This window comes from Sitophilus oryzae, unplaced genomic scaffold (genome assembly GCF_002938485.1).
Source record: "Sitophilus oryzae breed Bouriz unplaced genomic scaffold, Soryzae_2.0 scaffold_1576_pilon_pilon, whole genome shotgun sequence".
In the NCBI taxonomy this organism is placed as follows: Eukaryota; Metazoa; Arthropoda; class Insecta; order Coleoptera; family Curculionidae; genus Sitophilus; species Sitophilus oryzae.
In genome coordinates this window covers 2,810,373-2,837,957 of record NW_022146254.1, presented here as the reverse complement: position 1 = coordinate 2,837,957, position 27,585 = coordinate 2,810,373, and the positions used below count along the sequence as shown (strand labels likewise).

The 27,585-nt window shown below is 32.3% G+C and overlaps 1 protein-coding gene across 2 annotated transcripts; it reads left to right on the top strand.

The window, feature by feature from the left end:
• The first annotated feature begins 1,023 nt into the window (after positions 1 to 1,023).
• LOC115879171 (SET domain-containing protein SmydA-8-like) lies at positions 1,024 to 24,919 on the top strand. Of its 2 annotated transcripts, XM_030895862.1 has the most exons (7): positions 1,024 to 1,087; positions 1,254 to 1,438; positions 5,349 to 5,659; positions 9,099 to 9,308; positions 20,830 to 21,085; positions 22,493 to 22,708; positions 24,414 to 24,919. In XM_030895862.1, exons 1-7 carry the CDS (start codon positions 1,041 to 1,043, stop codon positions 24,860 to 24,862), a joined length of 1,674 nt encoding a protein of 557 aa, XP_030751722.1. In that variant the 5' UTR covers positions 1,024 to 1,040; the 3' UTR covers positions 24,863 to 24,919. The 2 variants fall into 2 exon arrangements, with proteins under 2 accessions (XP_030751722.1, XP_030751723.1); XM_030895863.1 differs by lacking the exon at positions 9,099 to 9,308.
• The last annotated feature ends 2,666 nt before the right edge of the window (positions 24,920 to 27,585 follow it).

Sequence of the window (27,585 nt, the reverse complement as noted above, 5' to 3'; positions counted from 1 at the left end):
AACCAATTTTAACCAAATTTGGCACAAAAATACTGTGGCACCCGAGAATCTGGCCATTAGTTTTTGGTGGGGGTATGGGAGGGGGTTAAAAATTTTAAAAAATCGTAATTCCAAAATTACAGTAGCTAGCGAAACGCGGTTTTCAATTTAAGATTAGGAATAATATTTGCAACAAAATTTGTAATAACATCAAAATCAGTCGCAGTTTTTGAGATAATTGAAACTAAAAGAACTGCCTACCAACTTTTTATTAACATATTTTAGTATTTTAGTAAATTTTTATTAACATATTTTATACGTGCCTCCCGGCGTCAATTTTTTACTACCCGAAATAGCGTTAATGCCACAAATCTCGTACCTGAGTGTTTTATAGTCTCAATAACTGCACTGGCAAAGACATACAAACATATACTGCAAAATAAAACACTAAATCACCACAATACACCAAAACACTTTTAGTTTTACACTGGACGCGCGTTTCGCTAACCATGTTAGCATCATCAGCAGACAAGCCGTTGAAGCGCTGCGGTCGAAATGGATGGATACTCCTGGCGCCTGTACTAAGGATACTACATATGGCATCTAACCGTTCACCGTCCAAGAAAAATGCCGACTTCATTTATTTGTCTTTGAATTTTGTTGGTATCTGGAATAAAGAGATAAAATAGTAAAATTAAAATTGTCCGATTGATAAGAGACGCCGAACTACTGGAGCGTCCGATTTGGCGCCGGCGCCGCCGCCGTGTCGGAATTAAAAAAAAACTTACTATTTTCTGAAAAGGACGCTATTACTTTATTTTTTAGTTAGTATCTTCTTTGAATCTAAAAAAGGAAATGAACATGCAATACGCTTGAGCATTAGCACCCGCTGAAAATTTTTGAATTCTATATTATTGCTGTATAACTGGTTACCTAATATAAAGGCGGTTTATTTAAAATCTATATTTAAAATCGCTTGAAAGGACACAAATTCTAATTTTAACTTGCCGAAAACTCAAATTACGAGTGTCAATATAGGTTTTCAGTTCCCTATACGCATAATGTCCAACAAAACATACAAAGTTGTACGGAACAGTGTTCTCGGCCGGTAAGTTTTCCATTCTCATAACAGAAAAATGCATTTTTTTATTTAACACCCTGTAACTATAATTGAAAATGTTATTACTAATGCAGAAAAATAAACTATGTATATTTTATTATAAAAGCAATAAATTTTAATAAAATTAAAAATATTTACTTATAATTTTTTAAAGTTATATGGTAGCCAGTAAAAATCTGAAACAAGGACAGCTCATTTTTAAAGAAAATCCCCTTTTTCTCGGACCACAATTAAACGGACCCGCAAGATGTTTTAAATGTCTGAAAATTATCGTATTGTCCAGATGTTGCTATTGTTCAGGATGCGATACTGCTTTGATGTGCACTAATCAGTGCGAAGGTAAGAAAATACTAGAAGAATATATTTTTAGTACCGAAAGGTTAGAAGGTTGAGTCCTGTCCTGTATACACTAATTAGCGGTGCACGTTTATTATTTTTCTTGGCCAGGTAATTTAGCGCAAGTGAATAATTCTCAAAGAAAACAAAACAAGTAGGACCTAAAATAAATTGTATTTTTAGAAATTGCAATAATAAATCGATATTATAGTTATTTATTTACTAAAATTTTTAAGAAACATTACATTTACGGTTGAACAGATTATTCTTTAAAAAATACTATTTATCCAGTAAAATTGTATCGCCGTATAGAGAGTGAAAAAAAAATTACGGGCAAGCTGATTTTTTCAGAGTTTGTCAGCGAATGTCTTCTGAGTGTAAAATTAACAAAATCGGAAATTTTCCCCTTGCGGTTTTTGAGCAATAGGGGTGGTTTTTTAAAACTGTACTACAACAAAATTGCTTGTTGACGGTAAGGTTGAAGCGGCAGCTGATAATGGTAGTAAAGGGGTAACATCGGGGAGATAATTATTATTGCTTGTGGATGGTATGGCTAAAGTGACGGCTGAAAGGGGTAGTTTCGAGGCTCGTTTAGTTGGGGGATAATTACGCAGTCTAGTATTTTTACATTAGGTTTTCTTTGATTACAGGGAGCTTCATATATTAGATTAGGGGGTACAATTTTGCTACATGAGGGTTTGCATGCCTCTGTAATTTCCTCGGTATTTTCCGTAGAAGGCTCGGTAGAAGGCTTTTTTAGAAATGAAGTTATTTTTGGTTGTGCCTCAGAGGTATTTGAAGAATTATTGCTTACTTCTGATTTAACCTCGGATTTAACATTGCGATTATTACTAATTTTTGGTATAAATAATTTATTTGTTATATCAAAATGCTTTATCAAGTGTGTTTGAAAATTTGAGCTTACCCAGCGTGCCTTTGTAACTCTTGTTTTTGTGCTTTTTGTAGAGGGATGATATTTTATTTGTAAAGTTACTTGCTTTTTACAAAAGCAGGTTATTTTGCATATTAAAGTTAATCCCGAAATCGAGTTTGCCTCGAAGCTTTGCTCGAAGTTTGCAGTAGAATTTGGAAGTAAAATTGATGTGCTAAAAATAATGTTATTAAACAGACTATTGCAGTTTAGTTTCCTCCAGAGTTCATCACCAATTTTGGACTTTAACCATTGCTTTAGTATTTTAGAAACTATATTATTTTCTTGGGTATAATCAGTTTCCAAAACATGTAGAGTGGTATCTTCTGAAAGACTTCCAGAACTAAACGATTTTGTCAAAGCACCTTTAGATTCCAGATATTTTTCAGTATTAGCTTTAGATGTACTTGGCGCTAGAAATATAGATATTTTTCAGTATTAGCTTTAGATGCAAATGGACTAGAAATGATGCAATCAGCGTTGCCAGATGTCCAACAAAATATCTGTTTAATACCAGTTTAATACCAAATAATATCAGTTTATTACCAAATAATACCAAATTAGTACCAAAAAAATACCAGTATTACCAAGTGCTTGTACAATAAATACCACCAGCGGTTTGTCCCTCCTAAAAAACTAAATAATTACTAATTAAAACTAAATAACTACAAATTGTTTAAGAAATCATCAAAATTGGTCAACCAGAACACAATATATATAAGTGTATTATTTATTTAGTGTATTTAATGGGGATTACTACATCGTTGTTTATATTTTCTTTCGTCATTTTTGAGGATTTTCAAACATATTTAAAATGATTTTAAAGCCTATAAAAATATCACATTTCTGTGTTCTTTTTAGACATACGGTGACGCATACATTCATTTTATTTGATTTCTGAAAACAATAAAAATACTAGAACAACTAGAATCACAGACAAATTATTTAAATGCATAATAATATAGCAGTATATTAATATTAATATTATAATTGGCAGTTAAAAAACGATTTAACTAAAGGAGCTATGTTTTAGAATACCCTCTTAATTTATAAATAACGGATTAGGAACATTTAACAAATTTTTTTATTGAATATACAAAGTGTTTCAAAGAACATGTGCCACCTCAGATAGGAAGCTTCCTCACGTAAAAATAACATTTATTTTTTATATCAACATAGGGCACGATTCTGCTTTGTTTCGTAGCGATACTTATTTTATTAGACTTATTTTTTTTTTCAATTTATTATAATTTTCTTCCAAGTGCTTTTAGCGATTCGAATAAAATTTTGAGGGTAATATGTGTTACTATAAGCACAGATTATACAGATTATAATCTTTGTTTTTTCTTTATTGTTCTTCGTGGTTCCAATTTTCGGAATCGGGCACTAGTTAGGTGACTAGTTTGCGCACATAACACGCCCACTTATGGCCTCTAAAATTGTGCACAGCGCCTGACCGGCACAGTTATTAGAGAGATATCGGAAAACCGAATAGCGTCATCCAGTTTTTACGCGTACCTTATCATGGTTACGATATGCGCGAGTCAATTTTTAACGCAACGCCCGCTAATGACGTAATTTGCGGATCAATTACACTAAGCGCTCTTTTTAAATAACCTATGATAACGTTTAAAAATTGCTTAAATTGGCATGTGCCGGTATTTGACAACCAGAGCCGGCCGGCGAGATCTTTTAATTTAGGTTATGTTTGAATTGTTTTGAATTATTGCTTTAGTTTTATTAGGTCATTTGATATTTAAATAGCTGGGATTAGTTTTAATTAAATAAATATGCCTCAAAATATGGATTCCACCTCTTCCAATACTAAAGAACCTATAAAGAGTCTTAGGTTTACAGCAGATGACGACTTAGCCCTTCTAAGAGAATTTGTTGCTTGTTGCCCTAAACCCACTGGCAGACTTTGAACAATAAAGCACTGGAAATAAGTACTTTAGCCCTTTAGTTTTAAAATACCTAGTAAACAAAACAATTTCAAAGTTTTAAATTCAAAGTTAGGTTAAGTTTAAATAGCGGACGCGACGCGGTCAGAATTCTTTCCAATCCGATAACTATAAATGAAGAGAGTTAATACCACATCACGTAAAGGAAATAACACCTGGCCTTTTTTTTAGCGATATCTCTCTATTACGCTGTTTATTGTTATTTTACGCGAGTTTATTTTTGCGCACAGGAAATTTGACTCGTTTGCACATCGTCATAAAAAACAATTTTCGTACCACGAATTAGGGACAAGATTTTTATCTGCATACTTATAGGATACCTAATCTGTGCTATAAGTATGAAATATTTTACTGCTAAAAAGGCAGTCACCGGGGACATATGGGTTATCACTGCAATATTTTTCTAAAAAATCATGTGCGTCACTGATTTTTTTGTCTCTTGTTAGCAAAATTGTGTAGGGCCTTTAATTCCAATTAAAAGTTGCATTTTTTATATTTTGTCGATTTCGATCTCCTTGATGCGATACACGCAATTTTATTATTTTGGTTTTATTTTTTCGCTTGTAGATTACAAAAATATTAAGCCTACTACTAGTAATCACAAAACTTCAATCTATTTCCGTATTGTAACGAAACTATAAATTATACCTTCATCTTCGAAAAAATTTAGTCCAAATATAAAAAATATTTGTTTGATGTTTGACCATCAAAATCTTAAAAATAAAGAAGTTGTCCAAACATGTGCTACAATACGGATATAGTATAATCCTTTATCTTTAATTTCCTTCTTCATTTGTGTAAAAATACCTAGCCAGTTTTACATAAAACGTTAAATGCCGAATGCTTATTTTGCTACTTTTTCGGACTAGTGAAATGGACTCTCAAGTGTCTAATATTACTCCTGTATACAAACATACTCTGTACTCGTATATAATATCAATGAAATGGTTAAAAAGTATGGCTTATTATCGGTCTTATTATATTTCAAATGTGATTCCTTCAGAGGTTTGTTAATTTTTAGGCAAATACCACAGTAAAATAGAATGCGCCACGTTAAAATCGCTCAACATCAAGGGACAAATTATAATGGAGAATAGTCCTCTTATATTCCCACTAAGGTGCCTTTTGTTGAGGAAGTACGACGTAGAAACATACAAAAGATTGTTAGATTTAGAACCCCATTTGGAAGCACGTCGTGACACGGCCATATGGAGGCGTCACAGGATTGCCGTGGAAAATGTGATGCAGGAGATGAATTTATTGTCGGAGGACGATATAAAAGATGAGCTTATACAGAAAATATGTGGTATTCTGGATATAAATACATTTGAGGTAATATTTCCTATTGTACAGGGTGAGTCAACGATAGAGTTAGTCCGTTATCTCATTTGTTTGGAAATTTACAAACATATTTAAATAGTCGGTAATATCCCATGCAGCACATCAAATCACATTTACGTGTGTTTACATTATTAGATGTAGACACAGGGTGACATAATTCCCCCGATGTAAATATGCTACGTTTACACATTGTAGTTCAACACGTATGCAAAAAGGTTAAACGTCCGCCTCACAATGTAGCCACAGTATAGCATTTAAGTATACACAAAGTAAGGGATACACAGTGTGTCGTAGGATACACAGTGCTTGTGTATTACGTTTAAACTATGTTTACACATTGCAGTTGTGATTACCTGCAATGTGTATTTTGCTTCGTATATACATCTTGTGCTAGATAAAACTACTTCTTATGAACGAATTTAAGAAATAATACAAGTTTTGATGCCTAACTTTTCGTTCTTTTTAAAAAATATTTATTCAATGATACCAATTATATCTTTTTAGAACGAAAATTAGGAAGGCAAAACTTTGTATTTTTCAAAAGCATCTCGATCGTAAGTTCAAGAGAAGTAGCCTTAAAATTGTTCCATTTTTGTTTTGTATTAAATGTACCATTTTTCTTCCATAAAATGGATTAAGTGGTTAAAAAATAAAATTCATATATTTCTTTTTATCATGGAACGCAATAGCGCAAATAACACAATAATAATAATTATTTACACTGCAGAAACCAGAAGTAAGAAAACACTGTAAAAGAACAGAATTTGTATCAAAGTGTATTAAAAATATAAGTACCTAGTAAAAATGGTAAAAAAAAACTAAAATGGTAAACACTGGTATATCGCCACAATTTGGTGGACCTCGTTTAGTCATTTTTTTCTCCTCTTTAATATTATTTAAAAAATAAATTTAAATATTTGAAAAACTATTAATTTTAGGTTATAACATTATACAGGGTGTCCCAGAAATAAGTTCAAGTTAATTTAACTGGTTAGTATAGTTCAACTCCAGAATCACGCCTATGAGGTTTTTTTCGCGAAAATTTTTTTTTGAAATTTCGAAGTTTTTTGAAAATGTTTTTGGATTTTTTTTAGTTTTTAGTTAAAAAACATAATTTCTTGACTATATCGCAACATAGGTAATAGATTAAATTTACAAGAAAGAAAATCCAGAAAAAATGCAGTGGTTCTCAAAATTTTAGCAAAAAATCATTTTTTTTGGAAATTTTCAAAGTAAAATAACTCCGTTATTTTGGATTTATTTGAAAAACGACAAAGAGAAAATATGTCTCTTTTATCGAGATCTACCACCCTTTAAAATACCTGCACTTATTTCTGAGACACCCTGTATATAGTTACAAAAAAAGTAGTTAACGAAAGAAAACATAAATTAAAGTTAGTTTTTAGTTTTTTAGTTTAATTTTACGCAGAATCTAAAAATAAAATAAAATATAGGGTGTTTCATTTAAAAAAGCATATAACCGTCACACTTTTTTGAAGGACGCTGTATACTGTATAATAATTTTAAAATATGCATCTTAATATTCCCTATAACTTTTCTATTTAACATTTTTTATAGTTCTCACAACAAATGAAATAATGAACTTTAATCTGCCGTTGACTCACCCTGATAGATGCAAGATAGCAAAGCTTGATTATACAGGGTGTATCAATATTCCGTGGACATAATGGGTGGAACGTATTTTTGGGATCTAATTAAATTCAATAGATACAATTTAGCTCTATACAAAAGTCCCTCGTTTGTCCGTTAGAGGGAATCAAACTTTATAAAAATAAACACATCTTTTGAAATGTTTTAAGAACCGATATTCCGATCTCAATGAGATTTATGGAGTCTATGTTTTGCTGAGCCTTTTAAAATTTGACTTTCACAAAAAAGAAACAGAAAATATACGGGAAGGGTAAAAACTGCCCACACGCCTAAATAAATTTTAGTAGATATATTTTTCAACTCCAACGACTGATTATTCTTTTCGTTTGTGTCAGAATTTTTTTTCCAAAGCGGACCTACAAAATAAACAGGTAGTTTTAATATTCCGTGGACATTATAGAACAACTAAAAATTGGTTAAGTGCGTGTCGGACTCGCGCACGAAGGGTTCCGTACCATTCATTATCTATACAACATTAGACATTATATTATTATAATTTTTTTTCCGATTTAGCTGAAATTTTGAATGCGCGTATAAGAAATTTAAAAAAAATGAAGAAACACATTACTAAAAATTGAATTAATCAATAATAAATATTTAAAAAGTAAAAATAAATATATAAAAATTAAAAAAAAACGATTAAAAAATAGTCGCCTTGACTAGGATTTGAACCTGCCTTAGGTACTACGGCTTCAACGTCATAGCAGCGTAAAGTCCTAACGCTTTAACCACGCGGCCACCGAGGCCTTGAAAAATTCTATGTAAAATTCTTACTTAAAAGATCATATTTAGTGAAAGTACTTTTTTATTTATAAACATTTATTTAATTCTGTTTTTAGTATTTGTTCTTATAGCGGCAACATACATACATTAACTGTAAAAATTTCAACTGTCTAGCTATAACGGTTCATAAGATAGACCTTTGTGACAGACGGACGGACGGACGGACAGCGAAGTCTTAAGGTGCGTATTCATTATCCGAACGAACGAACGAACGAATGTTCGCTAGTGGTATGGACGGGGACCGTACGATAGAACCGCACGAGAAGACCGGAGGCATTTGTTGGCGAACGCCTTTGATGTACCGACTCGAAACGGATGGTCGAGCGAACGAACGAACGAACGGCCGCATGCGTTCGGTCCCCGTCTAAATACCGCACTTTCATTCGTTCGTTCGTTCGTTCGTCCGTTCGTCCGTTCGTCCGTTCGTTCGTTCGTTCGTCCGTTCGTTCGTTCGTTCGGATAATGAATACGCACCTTTAGTAATAGGGTTCCCTTTTTTACCCTTTGGGTACGGAGTGGAAGTATGGAATTTGGAACATAGCGGAATTGAGGAAAGTAAGAAAATTCTAGTTTTCCAAGTTAATTGCAAACTACTGCAATCTAAAAACTCACTTCCAATTCGTACAGTTTTGTGACATTTAACAAATAGGGCAAATAAAGCTTAAAATATAGTACTACATAAACAAGGGTACTACTATACTATATTTTAACTGGTTTTGAGTTCAATGATAGCCTTAAACTGAAAAACATGGTAACTTAAATAATTAATATGATTACGATGTTTTACTGAAATATTCCGTCATTACAGGGAATGACTGAGATCCACAGTCAAATAATGTACCAATTGAAGGCTTACGAATACTGAACATTCCTGTTATTGTTTTACTAGCGATATTTTCTGTTAACTGCATGACATTTTTTTATATTATTTAATCTGAAAACATTCCATTAATATTTCTTTCTATTAAAATTTTAGGTGCGACCCCCTATGTCTCAGAGTATCTCAATATTAAAACCAGAAACGCAGTGTTTGAGGGGCTTATATCTGGAAGCTGCCATGATGGCGCACGATTGCATACCGAACGCGCACTTGTCCGTTGACGATAATTTCGTTATGAGCGTGTATGCAAGTATTGACATTAATGAAAATGAGCCTATTTATTTTAATTATTCTAATATATTACAGGTAATTTTGTCGAAGCTCTGCAAAATTAATATGTTATAGGTATATGTTGTTTTATAAAATTAAGCTTTTTCTTAGTACTGCCTGTGTGGTGTCTAAAACTAAAAATTAGTTTGATGTGTTGAGTCTATACTTACATTATAGGGATTTAACGATAATTATGTTGTATAAAAGCAACGCGTGAATCAGTGATATTAATATATAACTTTACTAGCGTGTACCAGCGACTTCGTTCGCGTCGAATTAATCATTTGTAATGGTGATGATAAAGCAAAGCAAGAATTTCCATTGACATACAAACTGGATAAACTTTTTTCAAATTTATGTCAGCATGAGAAAAAACAATATGGCGATATTATTATATAACTTGGTAATATTTGAGGGGTAGTTCCATCCCGTTGGAATTTGACTTTCGAAAAATCCGTTTGCCAAAAATAAACTTTTTACGTCAAGCAGTTTAAGCAGAATCGTGGTTAAGAAATTACACAGCTTTTTGGAACACCCTGTATGATTTTTTAAAAATTTTCAAAATATGTAAAAAACCAAGTAAATTATGCTTGTCCAAGCGTTTTCCCGAAAGACTAACCGTTTTTTAAATAACAAATATTGTAATATTTGAGGAGCGTTTTCACCCTCTTGGAATTTGAGATTCAATTCCCACAATCAATCCGTTTGCCAAAAATCAGCTTTAAACGTCAAGCAGTTTAAGCAGAATCGTGATTACACAATGATCATATTTTATGAAACACCCTGTATAAATTTATAAAAAATCTTAAAATATGTAAAGCAACAAAATAAAATATACGTGTTTAAGAGTTTTTCCGAAAAACTCTCCGGTTTTTAAATAAAAAATATTTTAATATTTGAGGGATAGTTTCACCCCCTTAGAATTCGAGTTTCGAAAAATTCCTTCTTATCGAACCTCTACACCCTAAAGTCAATCTGTTTTCCAAAAATCAGCTTTTTACGTCAAGCGCTTTAAGCAGGATCGTGATTAATCAATGATCATATTTTTCGAAACACCCTGTATACATTTTTAAAAAATCTTAAAATATGTAAAAAAACAAAATAAAATATACGTGTTTAAGCGTTTTTTCGGAAACTTGACCGTTTTTTAAATAAAAAATATTGTAATATGTGAGAGGTGGTTTCACCCTCTTGGAACTGGAATTTCGAAAAATCCCTTCTTATCGAACCTCTACACCCTAGAATCAACCTGCATGCCAAAATTGAGCTTCTTACGTTGAGTGGTTTGAGCAGGATCGTGATTAATCAGTATGTCAGTCACTTAAGGATTTTATATATTAGTATACACAATTCCTTTAGAGTTTATTACATTAAAAATATAAATTTACAATGCACAAAGACAAATTTTACAGTTGATCTTTTTGTTCGTGGACATTAATCCATTTTGCAGTTTAAAAATATTTAAATCGGCTCAGCCAATCTGGAAAAGGCCACCGATTAATACTTTCAGCCAGTCTTTCAGCTTGTTTGCAAAATGTTGTTTGCCCTTTGTGATTAACTGCATGCCATTTTTCTGACACCCTTATTACTTTTTAACTGGAAGTGTTGGAATAACTGGATAGGGACGTCAATTTCAATCATAAGGTTAAGAGGTGTAAAAATGAGTCACGCCATATTTAGGTAAAACACGAGAGATTCAAATAAAAGTACTGAAAACTTATAATCAGTCAGTGTTCAAGTTAGGAACATTTAACAATAAGATATCAATAATAATTAAGATATTGTTACGGATTCCGTGGGTCCACTAATTTAAATTCACGATAAAATACTTAACGGATTTATTACTTTATATATGTATATTTTGTTGTTATATTATACCAAAAAAAGATTAACCCCCTGGCAAGTTTAGTATGGACAAATCGCCATATGTCTAATTATTCTGGGCATTGGCCGTAATTCGGCATCTGCCTCCAACATATACACCACAATCTATACTGATTACAATACAGAATTAACTATTTAGAATTCCTTCGCCAAATTGTCAACGTTGACCGTATTTCCAAACTGTCGAGCGCGGCAGCTGCAGCGCCTTATACAGGGTGGTCCGAACTGTATTCTGGAAACTTCGGCAGCATATTCTGCAGATGAAAATAAGTAAAAAAGTTCGTATAAATATATGTCCTAAAATGCTTAGTTTCGGAAATACAGGGTGTAGAAATTTCATTTTTATTTCGTTTTTTTCCAAATAATTTTTGAAGTAACGTCAATATTTGAGTGAAAATTGGTGTCTTTTTTGACATGATAAATTTGATTTTCATGTCAATATGACTCCTACTTGTAGAGAGCACCACCCACTTATTTTTTAACTGGTTTGAATAGTATTAACTTTTTGTCCGTACTTGTATAAAACTACTGAGTAAAAAAGAAAACATTTACGAAGTTTTCTACGTAAAAAAGATCTCTTGGTAAAAATCGCTACGAGTAATGGTTCTCGAGATATTTGAAATCGAAATTTTCAATACCGGTCATCATTGACATAAATTAAACATGTTGACTAAATAGTTACTAGACTGAAATCATAAATTTGAAATGTTTTTGTGCCAAAAGTTCAACAGAAACTGTTTTATCATATTTTTTTGCAGGAAAATTTATGATCAATGTAAAAAAATTAAAATTTCCCAAATGTATTATTTCAGTCTAATAACTATTTAGTCAACATGTTTACTATCTATCTACTTAACATATTTATTTTTTGTCAATAATGATATGTATTGACTATTTCCATTCTAAATATCTTTAGAACGGTGGTTTGTAGTGATTTTTACCAAGAAACATTTGTTACGTAAAATGTATCGGAAATGTATATTTTTTCACTCAGTAGTTTTATATAGGTACAGACGAAAAGTTATTACACTTCAAAACAGTTAAAACACATGTAGGTGGCGCCCTCTACAAATAGGAGTCATATTGACATCAAAATTAAATTTCTCATGTGAAAAAACTCCCAGACACCAATTTTCATCCAAATATTGACGTTACTTCCGAAATTATTTGGGAAAAATCGAAATAAAAATGAAACCTCTACACCCTGTATCTACGAATCTACAGAATGTACTGCCGAAGTTTCTGGAATACAATTCAGACCACCCCGTATATCACTGCGGATCTTCTGGCAAGTTCTATTCTAGAATTATATAGAATTCTTTTAGCTTCGGACAATTTCTGTTTGGTTTAAAATTAAAAAAAAATCGCTTTTCTTCTAGTTGGCTCTTCTGGGTCGTCGTCTTGGTGTAGTTGCAGTCTTTCTTTTTCATGTATGTTTTCTGTGGCTTTATATAGGTCGCTTGTTACTAGGCTTATTATTTCGTTTTTGTCTGTTATTCTGATGTTGTTGTGTTAGCTGCGATTAGCTGCTTCTTTGCGATCATGAGGGATTTCTTAGCGTTCTTATAGCTGTATCGTTTCGTCTCATCAGTCAGTTTATTATTATCTTTGTTACGCCACTCTGGGCCTCCAATTTTTTTTGCACAGTTTAGTACAGTGTCCATAAGCTGTTGTGTGTTTGTTTCTTCTTCAGCCAGCCTGCTGTCCAGTAGCTGTTGATATTCACTGGATTTTTCTTCTAGCGTGAGTTATGTATTTTATTGTAACTAACTTGTTTTTAAAAAATTTATTTTATTCAAGAAAATTACAATTTAATAATTTGACAATATAAAGTAACTGCGTACTGTACGAAAGTTAATCATAAAGTGAATAGGTATATCTAATATTCAATAACATGAAATGTAATGTCAGCAAATTAATTGTTTGCAATATATAATAGGAAAATAATAACTAGGTCGGTTCATGAACTATGATTGGGACGGACTGCGTCACGTATCTCCTCCCTCCTCAAGTTCGGAACATAAGGGCTGCAATGGCTGGTCGTTTTTTCGAATCTCCTCTAAGGGGTTGTCCATAGGGGTATTCTTGTATTGGTGGTTGTTTTGGGATGAAACGGGTTTCTTCCATTTTTTCCATCCAATATATAGAAGGACTCCGCATACAAGGGCGGCACTGGTGAAAATTGAAGCTGACGCAAGGTTCAATGAAGATCCGGGATTGTCCAGAGGCTGTAGCTGGAGTGTTGACAGTATTTTCTGTGCATTCTTCATCTCGTCTAAGTTTATTTCTTCGAAGGTTAGTTTGGAGATGTTGTTACTATCTTGGGAATAGGAGAATTTTGGCAGTTCTAAAACATATTGAAATTCTGTTTTTGTTTCGATTTCAAAAGTTAAGTTTCCTATCTCAACAGGGCATGAGGATATGCTGACGATGCTTGGTTCAGAGAATTTGTATAGTCTTCGTTGACATTTGTCTCGGGCAATTGTCTCGTGTACAGGAATTACCAAAATTTCGTTACCATATAGGCGTTGAATGGTACTTTTTGTATACTTAACGTTGATCATTGGACACATATTATTTGATGTTTTTAAAAGTTTGAAGAGGCAGTGTTCGTCTTTTGATAAGGCGGTTTGTTTACAGATGAAATGGTCTTCTAGTTGTGGACATTCTTCTTCTGTGGTCCAGTAATCTTCTTTTGTGAGTAGGATGTAAGGGTTAGATAGAAGGATAGTTTTGTTTACAATAGGTATTGGGAATATTTTGTGAAGGATGTAGTGGGTGGGTAATATAATTGGTGTGTGTATTGAAAAGAGTATTGAATTATTTTTAATAATGACTTGAACAGATAGATAATTATAAAAATTTATTAATTCTTTGAATTCGGGTATTCGGTTTGGACCGTATATTGTTTTTATATTTTCTATTAATGTTAAGAGTTGGTTTGGATTAAGTATAGAGTTGTGCATTTTATTTACATGGGCAAATGAGATTGCATTTTCGATATTATTAATTATTGAATTTAATGTATTTAATTGTAACATTACGTTGTCCAAAATTAAGGAAATATATAAGGCACTAGATAGGTTTAGCTGATTTTTGTCAAGTAAATTAATTTTTTCTAATATAAGTAATTGATTATTGTTGATTTTATCTAAATTTTTAGTATATTCCTGGGTAACTGTGGATAGAATTGATTGTTCTTTATAAAAATTTTTATTTAAAATGTCTTGATTTTTTGTCAGTGTATTGAAATAATTATTGTAGCGGGTTTCGTCGTCTGAGTCTAGAGTGCCAAAGAGCCATTTGTCGACCTGACCTACTACGTTAAGTAGTCCCCTTTTTTGTCGATTAAACTTGTGAAAAATTTTGGTATTTCTCAAAATTGTTTGAAGATATTCAGAGGTTTGATTAAATTTGTAAAACGTAAGAATCGAAAAACTTTCGTTTTGTTTTTTATTTAAAATATCTTTGTCCAATTGAATTAAAATATTTTTTATATTAAATAAGGAATTTTCGATTTCTGTAAGGTTTATGTGAAAATTGGATGTGTGTTTCGTGGCAGATATATAGGTTTTTCCTATGGCCATTGGTAGTATGGGATTGCTAATGCTTTTTACTTCTAAGTTCATAGCGATGGGTAGAAGGAGCAGGAAGGGGATGATCTGCCTCATCTGAAACAATTTTACGTTGCGGTTTTAATTCTTTTTTGTGAAGTTGTCTTTTTTGTGTAGTTATGACATTACTTTTTTCTACAATAGGTTTGTCAATTTTTTTATATTTATCTAATTCTTTAACTTTTGATTTCTGAGGGAAAGTTTTTGCATAAAGTGGTTTATTGGGATCAATGTTTACTACATTCCTATTTTTATTCATTTTATCTAAAGAAGATTGTTGTTGTGAGGTTAATTTTTGATGAAGTTCTTGGCTAATTAATTTTATATTTTCTGCGTGTTCTTGCATGTATTGAGAAAGGGTTTGATCATTTGAGAGTTCTAAAGGGTTTTTATAGTCTAATTTCCCTCTGACAATTTGAAAAGGGGTATACTTTGATGCACTATGCGTAGAATTATTATAAGAAAGTACAGCATAATTCATTAGAATTATTATATTTTCTTTTGGCTTTTGATGCTTAAGGGTAAGAATAATTTCACTTAAGGTAGAATGAAGACGTTCTATTGGACTGTTTGAGTTGGGGTTGTGGGGGGTGCAATAATGGATTTCAATTTTGTGAAGGGAACAAAGGTTTTGGATAATTTCGTTTTTGAACGAGGTGCCATTATCTGTAGTGATTTTCCGTGGGAGTCCATAGTGGTTAAAATACGTAATAAGTTTGTTTGCTACCTCAACTCCTGTGGGTGTCACAAGGGGGTATGCTTGTCCTAGTTTAGAAAAACTGTCGATCACGGTTAGAAAGGAAGTATTATGTGTTTTATAGATATCTATATAAATGTGGTCGAAAGGTTCGTAACCAATAGGGGTGGGCTTAAAAATTATTTTATTGGGGTGCCTTTCGTACTTGGTCTTTTGGCATATTTCGCAAAGATTTACATACGTTTTGACATCGTTTTCTAAATTCGGCCAGTAAAAGTTTTTCTTAAGTGATATAATATTTTCTTGAATACCTCTGTGAGACGTTTTCGTTTCGTGATAGTATTGTACTTTCAGTTGTTGTTCTTCTACGTCTGTTATGTCTTCTAAGAGAGTATTAGATATGTAAAGATTAAAGGAATTATTTTTGAAATATTTTTGAAAAATGCCTAATATAAACGGCTCAAGAGATTTATTTAAAAAGTGCAAGCAGTATGTAGTTTTGGGTATAAAATGTTCTTTAATAATTTTACAGAGATCTTCTTCGGATGGATCGTTTTTTAAAAATATGATAATTCTTTGTTTGTCAAAAATAGATTCTTTTTGGACTTTGATTTTATTATTGTTAGAATATCTGAATATAATTTGATTTTTATAGATATTTAGTGCTTTTTGAACGTATGGAGCACCAATAACAGGGTTTTCAGAGCTTGAGTGTTTAGTTTCTAGGTCGGTAGAGGGTTGGGCTGGTCGTAGTATTATGTCAGAAATTATGTTGATTTTATCATTCTTTGGTTTTTCGGAAATAGTGTTAAGAATTTCGTCCAGTTCTTCTGGCGGTAATTGGGGAATTTCCTCAGGGTCGAAATTAGGAAAAATTGACATTTGATCGTCTTCGATTGGATTAATCTGTATGCGGGATAGGCAATCGGCATTGGAATTTTGTTTCCCTTTTTTGTATATGATTTCGTAGTCATATTCTTGGAGTTTCAATCGCCAACGAATAAGTTTGGAATTCGGCTCCTTAACGGAAAACAACCATTGCAAGGGTTTGTGATCCGTAACGATTTTGAATCGGGTCCCATATAGATAGGGGCGAAAATATTTGGTGGCCCATACTATAGCTAAAAGTTCGCGTTCAATGGTGCTATAGTTTGTTTCTGCTGGATTGAGGGTGCGAGAAGCATACGCAATAGGCAAATCATTGCCAATAGGGCCTTGAGACAAAATTCCACTGATAGCGACGTTTGAAGCGTCCGTGGTCAGATTGAAGGGTTTTGTGAAATCTGGATGTATAAGTACAGGGTCATTCATTAGCAAGGTTTTGCAGCTTTCGAAACTTTGAAGAAATTGGGTGGTGTGTTCTACTTTTTTGTTCTTTTTCAGGCAGTTTGTTAATGGTTTTGTCAAGTGTGCGAAATTTTTTATAAATTTTCTGTAATAGCCGATTAGACCTAAAAAAGATTTAATGTCTCGAGATGTTTTTGGTACTGGAAATTTTCGAATGGCGGCTATTTTTTTTGGGTTGGGTTTTACGCCTTCCGGTGTAATGATGTGCCCTAAGAATTCTACAGTTTTACAAAGAAACTCACATTTGTCAAGTTGGATTTTTAGGTGGCTCTCTTTGAGTTTTTGAAAGACGGATTTTAAATTAGAAATATGTTCCTGCAAAGACGTGGAAAAGACGATTATATCGTCCATGTATACCAGACAGATTTTACCTTGAAGATCTTTAAGGACGTTATCCATGAGCCTTTGGAAGGTGGCAGGGGCGTTTTTGAGACCAAAGGGCATTCGGGAGGAACTCATAGTGTCCGTTTTCGACACTGAAGGCGGTTTTCTCAATTGAATCAGGGTGCATGGCTATTTGATGAAACCCAGAGGCTAAATCCAGAGTGGTAAAATATTGGCTGCGGCCAAGTTTGTCGAGAATATCGGAAATGTTTGGGATGACGTAACGATCTGCTATTGTTTTTTCGTTAATTTTACGATAGTCTAAAACTATCCTCCATTTTTGTTTCATAGAAGCATCGGACTTTTTGGAAACGACCCAGATGGGACTGGACCAAGGGCTTGAAGAGGAACGAATAATACCATTTTCCAACATCTCAGAAATTTGTTTTTGTACCTCTTTTTTATGTATAAAAGGGTACCTGTACGATTTAGTGTACACTGGATTATTGTCTGTGGTTTTAATTTCGTGCGTAACGATATTTGTACAAGATAGTTTCTCGTTTGGTCTATGTAAAACTTGTGGAAATTGATTGATGACTTTTTTAAGGGCTGCTTTTTCTTCGTTATTTAGATGATCTGTACGGAGAAGCGAAAAATCTTGGTTGTGATCGGAATTGTCATGTGTTTGAAAGTTGGATGTTATTTGCTCGATATTAAATATCTCGAAATTTTGGGAATCAAAAAATTGGGCTACTTCCCTAATTGAATCCGGATAAAAATCTAGAACGATGTATTTATTAGTTTGATTTCGAAATTCTAAAGGGATCGTACCATATTGAACTTTTAAAAGTGAACCTGGAATTTCGATTTTTTGAGCAGTACGTAAATGGGGAATATATATTTCGGTTTCGTCAGGTATGTCAGTGTTTATGTTTTTCATTATTATAGATAAGGGTGGTATTTCTATTTTTTGCAAATCAAAATTGTCTCTATAATAGATAGGTATTTCAATCGTATCGTTTTTTAAAAGCTTATTTGTTATATCGATATTAAGACCTAATTTACGTAAATCTCTGATTCCTATTATTCCATCAAAATAGTCATGAAAGCTGTATAAAATTAGTTCGAGTTCGTTATTTATATTGAATTCTTTTAATAAGGAAATTTTTGTTTTATTTTGGGTATTGGTATTGCCGGTACAAGTTACTAGGGTGTGTTTACAAGGGTAAATTAATTGTGGAAAATATTCTTCCGCTATAGATGGTCTGATTAAGGATGTGTGGCTACCCGTGTCGATAAGAAGTTTAGCTGGGGGATTTTGAAGTTGAATGTAGGGAAGAGAGTTGACTTGAAAGCTGTTTAAATTTAGGACGGATTTTCGTTTAGAGGGCTGTTGAGAAAATTTTCTTCCTGTGAATCTTGCGGAATTTCGTGATTTTGGAAATATTCTATATCTTGATATTCGGGAGGTTCGATATAGTTTTGATATTCTTGTTCTTCAGGCAAATATTCAAAGTCTTGTTGATATTGGTCTGGCATATCTGCTAGATAGCTTAAATCAGTGAATGGGTGTCGGTTTTGGGCGAATGAATTTCGATTTCGGGGAAACTGTCTTTGGGTTTGGATTGAGCGCATGTGAACGTCTGAATTTCTACTTACTGTCGACGGCATTCTACTGGTTGTAGACATTGGTGTTGGGGGGCTAGTCAATTTATTAGAGTTTTCTCTAGAGAAAACATTTTTGGCTTGCCAAAATTGTTCGTTAGTCGGAAAATTTTGTCGTACCATTTGTGGTTGTGGAATTTTTATTGGTTGGCTTGGAAATGGTTGTTTAGGTATAGCACCTGTGCTGCTTGAAAATTGAGCGTTATTTTGTGTCATTGGAAAAGGACTTACAAAAGGTTGTTGGGGTTGAACGTTGTTTTGTGTCATTGGAAAGGGACTCACAAAAGATTGTTGGGGTTGAACGTTGTTTTGTGTCATTAGAAAGGGGTTAACAAAAGATTGTTGGCTGGGTGGAGGCATAAAGTTGAAATTTTGGCGATTATTTACTTGAGAAGGTGCTCTATTTTGAGTCATATTATAGAGGTCTTGTCGAGGAAAAAATGTACGTGCGTTTATCTGTTGTTCGATAAGGGAGTGGTTTAGGACAATTGAACTTGCGTCATCAATATTTTTGGATTATTTAGCATTAAAATTGTTCGAAGCTCGCTAGAGAGTTTGACATTAAGACAGTAACGGCTGTTAATTCTGTTTGCTCTAATAGAGCTTCTTTTGTGCCTTGTTCCAAAGAATCATCAGCGGCAATTTTTAGAGAAATACGTGATTTTAACAATTTTAATCGTTCAATAAAGTCTAAAATGGATTCTCTTTAGATCGGGTCAAAAATTTAGCTGTTGAGCAAGTACTTGTCGGTTAATTCGGTCACCAAATCTTTGTCTTAACGCGTCCTTTATTTTGGGCCAGGTCGTTAAATCTGGTCTACAAAGTAAAAAAGTCGCCTGCTTCCTCGGTTATTTTACTGCAAATTGACGCAAAAACGAATTCTTTAAGAGATTCATCAGCAGTACCTATAAAATATCTATTGTAAAATTTATCTATGCTTGAAATAAAAAACTCTAAATGTTCACTCTTGCCTGTAAAAGTTTTAAGTGTATGAGCAATCTCTTTTGCGGCTGTAAGGGTGGTCATGTTTGAAAGAGAAATATTTAAAAGGCTTTGAGTTATACTTTCAATTTCACTCTCGGACATTAAAATGTAAAAACTAAATTAACTAAATTATTGCACTTTTTTTTAAAAAATTAAATGTAAGCAAATTATCGTTCTATACTAAAACTTAAAAACTTTTAAATTAAAATTATATTATGAAATAATGTAAATTATACACACAATTATATGGGAGTGGAATGGAAAACTCACTTACGATAGATTAATTTCTTCTTAGCTGTGGTCTTCCTGCCTTAGATTCTGTGCCTCAACAAACAGTTAAAACTGACAATTTTCTGGACTTCGGCAACGTCTTTTTGTGGGACTGCTTGCAAAACCAGGAATCTCTGAGACACCTACACGATTGACTGCGCCAGTTATGTATTTTATTGTAACTAACTTGTTTTTAAAAATTTATTTTATTCAAGAAAATTACAATTTAATAATTTGACAATATAAAGTAACTGCGTACTGTACGAAAGTTAATCATAAAGTGAATAGGTATATCTAATATTCAATAACATGAAATGTAATGTCAGCAAATTAATTGTTTGCAATATATAATAGTAAAATAATAACTAGGTCGGTTCATGAACTATGATTGGGACGGACTGCGTCACGTATCTCGTGTTTTCTATTTAACCCAGCATATCTCATTTTTAGACTTTTTGTGGGCTAAATATGAGACACTCTTTTCTGCGCGCTGACTTTTTTAGGGGTACTTCCAAAAGTACCCAAAAGTAAAAATATACCAATATATTTTTACTTTTGCAATAGTTCCCTTACCACCAAATGCCTTTTATAGAAGAAATACTTTTGTATTTAAATGGTTGTAACTAAGAAAAACAAACAAGTTTCTGGGGGGACTGGAAAAAAAGGACTGTCTTATTTTTGCACTACTTTACTCTATTGAAATATATTATGTATATTGCTAAAATTATTAAAAAATATTTACGCTCCTACTAAACGAACTGCTGTTTTTTAGGGTAATCAAGAACGACAGCAGCACCTTCTAGAAGGTAAATATTTTTCTTGCAGATGTAGAAGATGTCGAGATCCGACAGAACTGGGAACCGAAATTAGTTCGATAGTATGCCATAAATGTAGAAAAGGATTGTTGCGAATGAAGGAAATAGAAAAAGATTTTCGAATATGGCAATGCAACGAATGCCAGGTGGTGTTTAAATCGTTTTTGATTGAATTAGCTATAAATGAAGCAAGACGAAGAATATCAGATATAGGTAATGATGCATCTTATTATTTTCTACACACGCACCGGCACGAAAAACTGGCAACTACATTTTTTTATGTATTTTAAAGTTTAATATATTTAGTTCTAGTGGGCCGATTTTCATGATTTTTAAGCAATATGCAGCTGAATTATGTGATTTTTCAGTACTTCTTTCTATATTGAAAATGAAAGTTCCTATCTGTCAATTATACGAGGGAAAACAAAATGTTAATATTTTGGTGAAAATTTGAAGCAAGGAATTTAAAAATAACTTTCTCATCGAGGTACATCCTTTCTCGATACTTTGATTTTCGGTTCATCTCGTTTAATTATAATTTCAATAGCTTTAATTTTGTTAGAAATATTCCCTTTGAAGAAGACACAAACATTATTTCGTAAAAGAAAGAAATAGTAAGGGAAATGTATAAAAAAGAATAAAAACATTTTTCGTAATTTTTACATTAAAACCATGTCTTTGCTTTTGGTCCTAGTCAACAGACCTAGTAAGTTGTGGTCCTGAAGGAGATCGTCTTGACTTAAGATTTGCTTTGTTTAATCTTCTTACAGTCCGTTCATTTACATGTATATGTTCCTTAGGTGCAATTCATTAGAAATTTGAAAAGCTAGCAAACGGCGGTTTCTTAGGGATAAATTTACATAAAGTCGATCGTCTCGATTCGAAGTTCTTATATGAAGGTTTCTGGACGTCTAGCATATGAACTTGTCTTGAAGAAGCGACTGCACTGTACTTCGTGCACACACAAATCTGTTCGAGACATAATTTTTATCTCTATCATCTTCAATTAAAGCAACTATAGCGAATACAACTTCTGGACTTAAAACCATCTCTGCTAGAGAAACTGTCCAGCAGCTAACAGAAAATAATAATATGATTTTTCAATAAAAGTGACATTCCATAAATAATAAACACTATTTTACTGCAAAGGTATATTTTTAATGTAAATACTACGAAAAAAAGTTAGTTTCTTCTTCAAAAGCGAATATCTCCAAGAAACATAAAGCTATTGAGATCAATCAAAAAGTAGACTAGCGAGGAAAGATGCACCTACATGATAAAATTATTTTTAAATTTCTTGCTTTTTTAACATATTCCGCAGTGTGTACCAAATTTCCAAAGGATGTTCCAAACATAAAAATAACAACATTTTTGTCCCCTCGTATAATTGACACATGGAAACTTTCATTTTTAATTTAGAAACAGATACCAAAAAGTCAAATAATTTAGCTACACATTTCTCAAAAGATTATTAAAATCGGCACACTAGAATACAATATATAAAACATTAAAATACGACATCAAGATTTTAAGGTGCCCGTTTTTCGTGCCTCTGAGTGTATTTTGCCTTTTAAATTATTTTTGTTATATCCAATAAGAGTCTTTTTTAACTTTTTTTAGATCTATCTGATCTTCACGAGATGGAAAACTTGCATAATAATCTTGTAATGACGTTTCATCCTAATCACTATTTGATGTTGGAACTAAAACAGCATATGGTGGCGTTATATGCAAAACTGCCACCCACCAAAAACAATTTAACCAAAAAGATAGACTTGTGTGGACGACTTTTATCTGTTTATACGAAATTGGAACCTGGCATATCAAGAATACGAGGTAATTATTTTAATACATATTTTTAATACATATTTTCTCGAAAAAAAATTGATTTGGTTCATAAAAATTTACATAGAGCTTAAATTTGTTCTTTTAAAGATATATATTTTTTTTAAATGGCGTTGTATAAAGTTTAATTCCAGTTCCAGTGTAGCGAACTTTTGAATTTATTTTGATAGTCATAACAATCACATTAAAAAGTCTTGTGCAATATGAACTGATTTGATATTTTTGTTGATTTTTATTATTTATGAGTCATCAATATAAATCATTTGTTATTAAATGAAAATCAGTAGACTACGGTTTACTGATGTTCTTAAAATAAAAAAAATAGTTATTTATGTAACTCGTGCAAAAAGGACATATTTGATGCACGACGCCTGAGTTTTGCAGCTCGAGACGAAGTCGACAGCTGCAATCATGAGTGCACACAATGTCAGTTCACACAAATCATGAGTGCAACAAATATGCTTTTTGCACATGTTGCACACAACATTTTTCTACGATCGAATTGAAATTCTTATTTAAATGTTTATTAAAAAGTTTTTACAGTAATTCACAGAATAATATTACCACTAACAATGACACTTCTATGTTTTTTAATAACTATTTTTTTAATTAATTTCTAAGGTAATTAACGGACAAACTTCATTTCCAGTAGTCTTTTAAATTTTATTTTCATTTCTGCTCGTGGAGGTCTCGGGTTCTTGTTCTTTACTTAAAACTCTTTTCTGGAATGTTGCTGCGAGGTGTCCGATACTGGTACTTGGTTTATCTTCCTGGATTTGACAAATTTTTACAAATTTTTCATTTTAGTTAAAGTTGCCATTAATAATGTCAAAGTGTTTTTATACTAGTGCAGAAAATAAGCTACGTTTTGCACCAGTGTAATAGTTAAAAGTCAAATTGACTTTTAATACAGTAGATAGTGTAAAAAATAGCTACTTTTTGCACGATCGTAGAAAAAATATATTATTTTTATTTACCCTTTTGAAGTAACTTCTTCGCGAAAGATTTTAGGGCACATATGTGTATATAAATATGTATACTTTTTTGAGAATCAAATGCATTCAAATGCACGTGATTAATAAATAATCAAGAAGTAAGTAAAATGGTTGTAAATAATAACAAAAACAAATGAGAACTAAAAAAATATTGTTTTTTTCAGTTATGATTATGTTTTCTGATATTATTATTATTATTATTATTTTATGTTATTAAGTGATGATTTATTTTTTAGTACTATCTATACAGTATGTCTCCGGATTTTTTTACTTGGGAAAAAAACTTTTTTATTATTAACATTTGGAGAAAAATGCACTTTTCATAAACATTTTTGCTTATTTTAAAATTGTGAATCCCGTTTATATTTTTCCAAATTTTCATACCGTAGTAGATAGTAATACACCTAATTTCCATTTCATATTTTGTTAGATGGTTATTATTAATTTTAATTACCGTTATATTTTTTGCTGTTATTAAGTATTACATTTTCCGATAAGTATTATCACCCTTTCCGTAGCATTGAACTTAATTATAAGAACTTTTTGTTTTATTTTTACCTGTAGATTTACTCAACGAAGTTAAATAAACTACTTTTATTGACACCCTGTATATTAATTGAATATCGCAAATAGGCTAATTATTATTATACCATTTTAAATCTAATCTCCACAATGTAATATGCAATTTCCTCTATTTTCAGCTTTAACTATGTACGAGCTCCAGTCGGCCATCATCGACTTATCCAACAAAGAGTACCGAGACAAAGAATTATCCGAGAGTGGCTTATTGTCGGAACTTCAAAGAGCGGAAAAAATACTGAAGGAATGCGCTAAATACTTACTGTACGAACCGAGCAAAAGTCCCGAAGGTCGAATGGCTTTGGTGGCCTTAAAAGAGCTGAAGTACTTGAGAGAATCTATTGAGAATATACAAAAGGACGTGTTAATAAATGGCCAGAACGAACGGAAAGATAAAAAGTTGAAAATGACCAAAGCACACGAAGAAAATTCACTAAATCATAAGGAGAAAAATGGAAGGATTGATGATATTGAGAATACTAGTCAAAAGATTGTGAATAGTCATGTGGAATATCTTGAGAAAAACAAGAACAAACCGAAGAAAAAGAATAAAAAAGCAGAAAAAATTTAGAATATATCATCATGTAGATAATTTTAGGAAATATTAGGTTTTAATAAAAAAGTTTTTGATAAAAATAGTTGAAATATAAGAGAAATAAAAAAATGATATATGTATCTGTTATTATTTATTTAGCGTATCATTAATTTCGACACATTAAAATATAATATACCGTGTAGTGCATCGGAACACGGGACCAAAGACAGGACATAGGAAGTCCCATGTAAATTTTAGAGAGGTTAAGTATTATCTCCCCAGATAATTTTATGCAAAAGTTTTATGATCCTTTTTTGAAGAGGCGTTAAAGTTGTACTTTTGTCTAGAATTTCGTTTCATTTGGAACAGTCATTTAAAAGTTATTTGCAAAAATCTCCCTGCAAATGCCAAATACTAATATTTTTAAATACGGAATTTAAAAGAATCCGGTCCTTCTTACATATCGATAATCAATCCTAATTTATGTCTTATACTAACATACCAAATCTCGTTGTTTTATCTGAAAAAATTAAAAAGTTATATGGGTGAGCCAATAGAAAGAACGTCAAAAACGTAGAAATAGAAATAAACGTCAAAATCGCTATTTTTGTTGCTACTTTTCTTGCAATTTCTTCATATTTTCTCACCGCTTAAATCTTTCTTGGACTTTTACAAATATTTCAAGACCATGTTTTTTAGCAGGACTAACAAACGGCATTACATTTTTTATAGATAGATATGCAGGGTCAAAGTACGTTACAAAACAAAATTTGCTAACATACAAGGAAATATTATACACATCTGATAAAAAAAAATCTACGGAAATTATTGTAATGTAAGTAAATTCCTATATCATCAGTAAATAACACCTTCCGGTATGTAAGTAAGCTTTTACTTACGCCACATACAATTATTTTAAACCTTAATGGGGTACACTCAATAGTTAATTTACCTTATCACATTAAGTTTAATACAGGGTGGTCCAAATCGTATACGGGAAACTTCGGTAGCATATTCTGCAGATAAAAAAATATTCTCATAAATATATGTCCTAAAATGCTTCGTTTCAGACACAGGGTGTGAAAATGTAATTTTTGAACCGTCTACCCAAGTGGCATCTATCTGACTTCGAACTAAATCTGACCTGAAGCGACGTCAGACTTTGTGCAAATTTAGGTCGGCGTGATACGACCGGTGACGTCGCTTTCCTATTAAAAGCGACGTCGTTGGATCCGAGTCGGTAAATCCAACGATCTGTCGACGTACAAAATAACAACGTACCATTGTTATTAATTTCCCAACGTCGTTCCCACGTTGGCTTGCAAGACGTACATATACTTGAACTAGCCCGACGTCTACCCGTTGTCCGAATAGGATACGTCTCACTGACAATCCCTAAAGTAACGTCCAATTATATTTTGTTGTATTTTATGTTCATATTTATAACCTAATTTACGTATCTCTATTTACGTCCGTAAAACCAACCTTTTAAGTACCATTTGCGCCCTAATGAACATCATGAACATAACCTAGAAAGAAGAAAGAAAGAAAGAAATTGCTTTATTGTCATAAAAAAATTTTACAATTTTGTTGACAAAGCTTAAAAAAAAGAATATAAAAAACATACAAAACTTCACTTAACAATAGAAAAACATATAAAACTAACAGCAAACATACAAAACTAAAACAATACTTTATACAATTATAGAAATTGTACAAAGTATTGTAAACTAAAAATAAAAAGTTTTTGTAAACAAACTTAATTTTTTTATTATGCCTAAAAAATACTAAAAATGCATTTAGACATTCATCTACATTTTACAGAAAGAGGTCGAGGCTTTTGCAAAATAATAATAGTAGTAGTGATGTCTTGCCTCCACCCATAAATGCTTTTTATCCGGAAGAGATGCTGCATTACACTGGTGCATCTTAGTTTCATTTTTTAGCTTAGGAAATCAGCAGACCCCATCCTCCTCCCACATGTGAGGTTAGGCTTAAAAAAGTGGCTGCCCATTTTTTTAAGGAGAAAACAAAAACTAAAATATAGTTGCACAAATCCACAAATCACTGATACGCAAAGTGAGGTTACGTGGCGTACGTTGGAATTATATACGTCATAATACGATTGCCTGTCGTCCGGTTTGATGGAGGACTTCGGTCGTGTGAGACGACTAATGTTGGAGACCCGGTCGGAATTGGTATATTGGTAGTTCATATTAAGTCGGACACAGAAATCCGCCATTCTTAACAAATATCCGATTGTCAACCATTTTAAAATCGTTTTTTGTTTTTAAAATTTATATTCACATTTCGATTTCTAGTAGAATAATATTAATAAGGTTGTGTTTTTGGGGAACCACGGTACAGTTTTATGATTAAACCAGCTAGAAAATTAAAAAAATATTTTGCGATTTATTTTTTAATAGCTATTTTTATTTCATAACTCTACCTAATTTTGAACGCGCTCGTTGTTTTCCGGAGTATTTTAATCAGATATATCAAAAAAGTGACTTCCGTTGACAAAACTGATGTCTGGATTAATGATTCAGAATTATTATAATATGAAATTAGATAGGCACTTATAGTTATATTCGAGGCGTGATTATGAATCCATTTATAATTAGGTAGTTTGGTTTGGTTTTTATGTATTCTTGGTAGCGAATATGAAACCAAACGTAATGTAAGTGCTTAGCGACGTAAAGCGACTTTAGCGACTAAAATCCAACGTAATATGACGTTGGTAATTGGTAGAATTACAT

What these genes read in the sequence shown, in the direction of transcription:
- LOC115879171 (XM_030895862.1), top strand. Translation starts at nt 1,041, where the DNA reads ATGTCCAACAAAACATACAAAGTTGTACGGAACAGTGTTCTCGGCCG. An exon ending in CGGAACAGTGTTCTCGGCCG is followed by an intron (nt 1,088 to 1,253) that starts GTAAGTTTTCCA and finishes AATTTTTTAAAG; the next exon opens with TTATATGGTAGCCAGTAAAA. An exon ending in GTGCACTAATCAGTGCGAAG is followed by an intron (nt 1,439 to 5,348) that starts GTAAGAAAATAC and finishes GTTAATTTTTAG; the next exon opens with GCAAATACCACAGTAAAATA.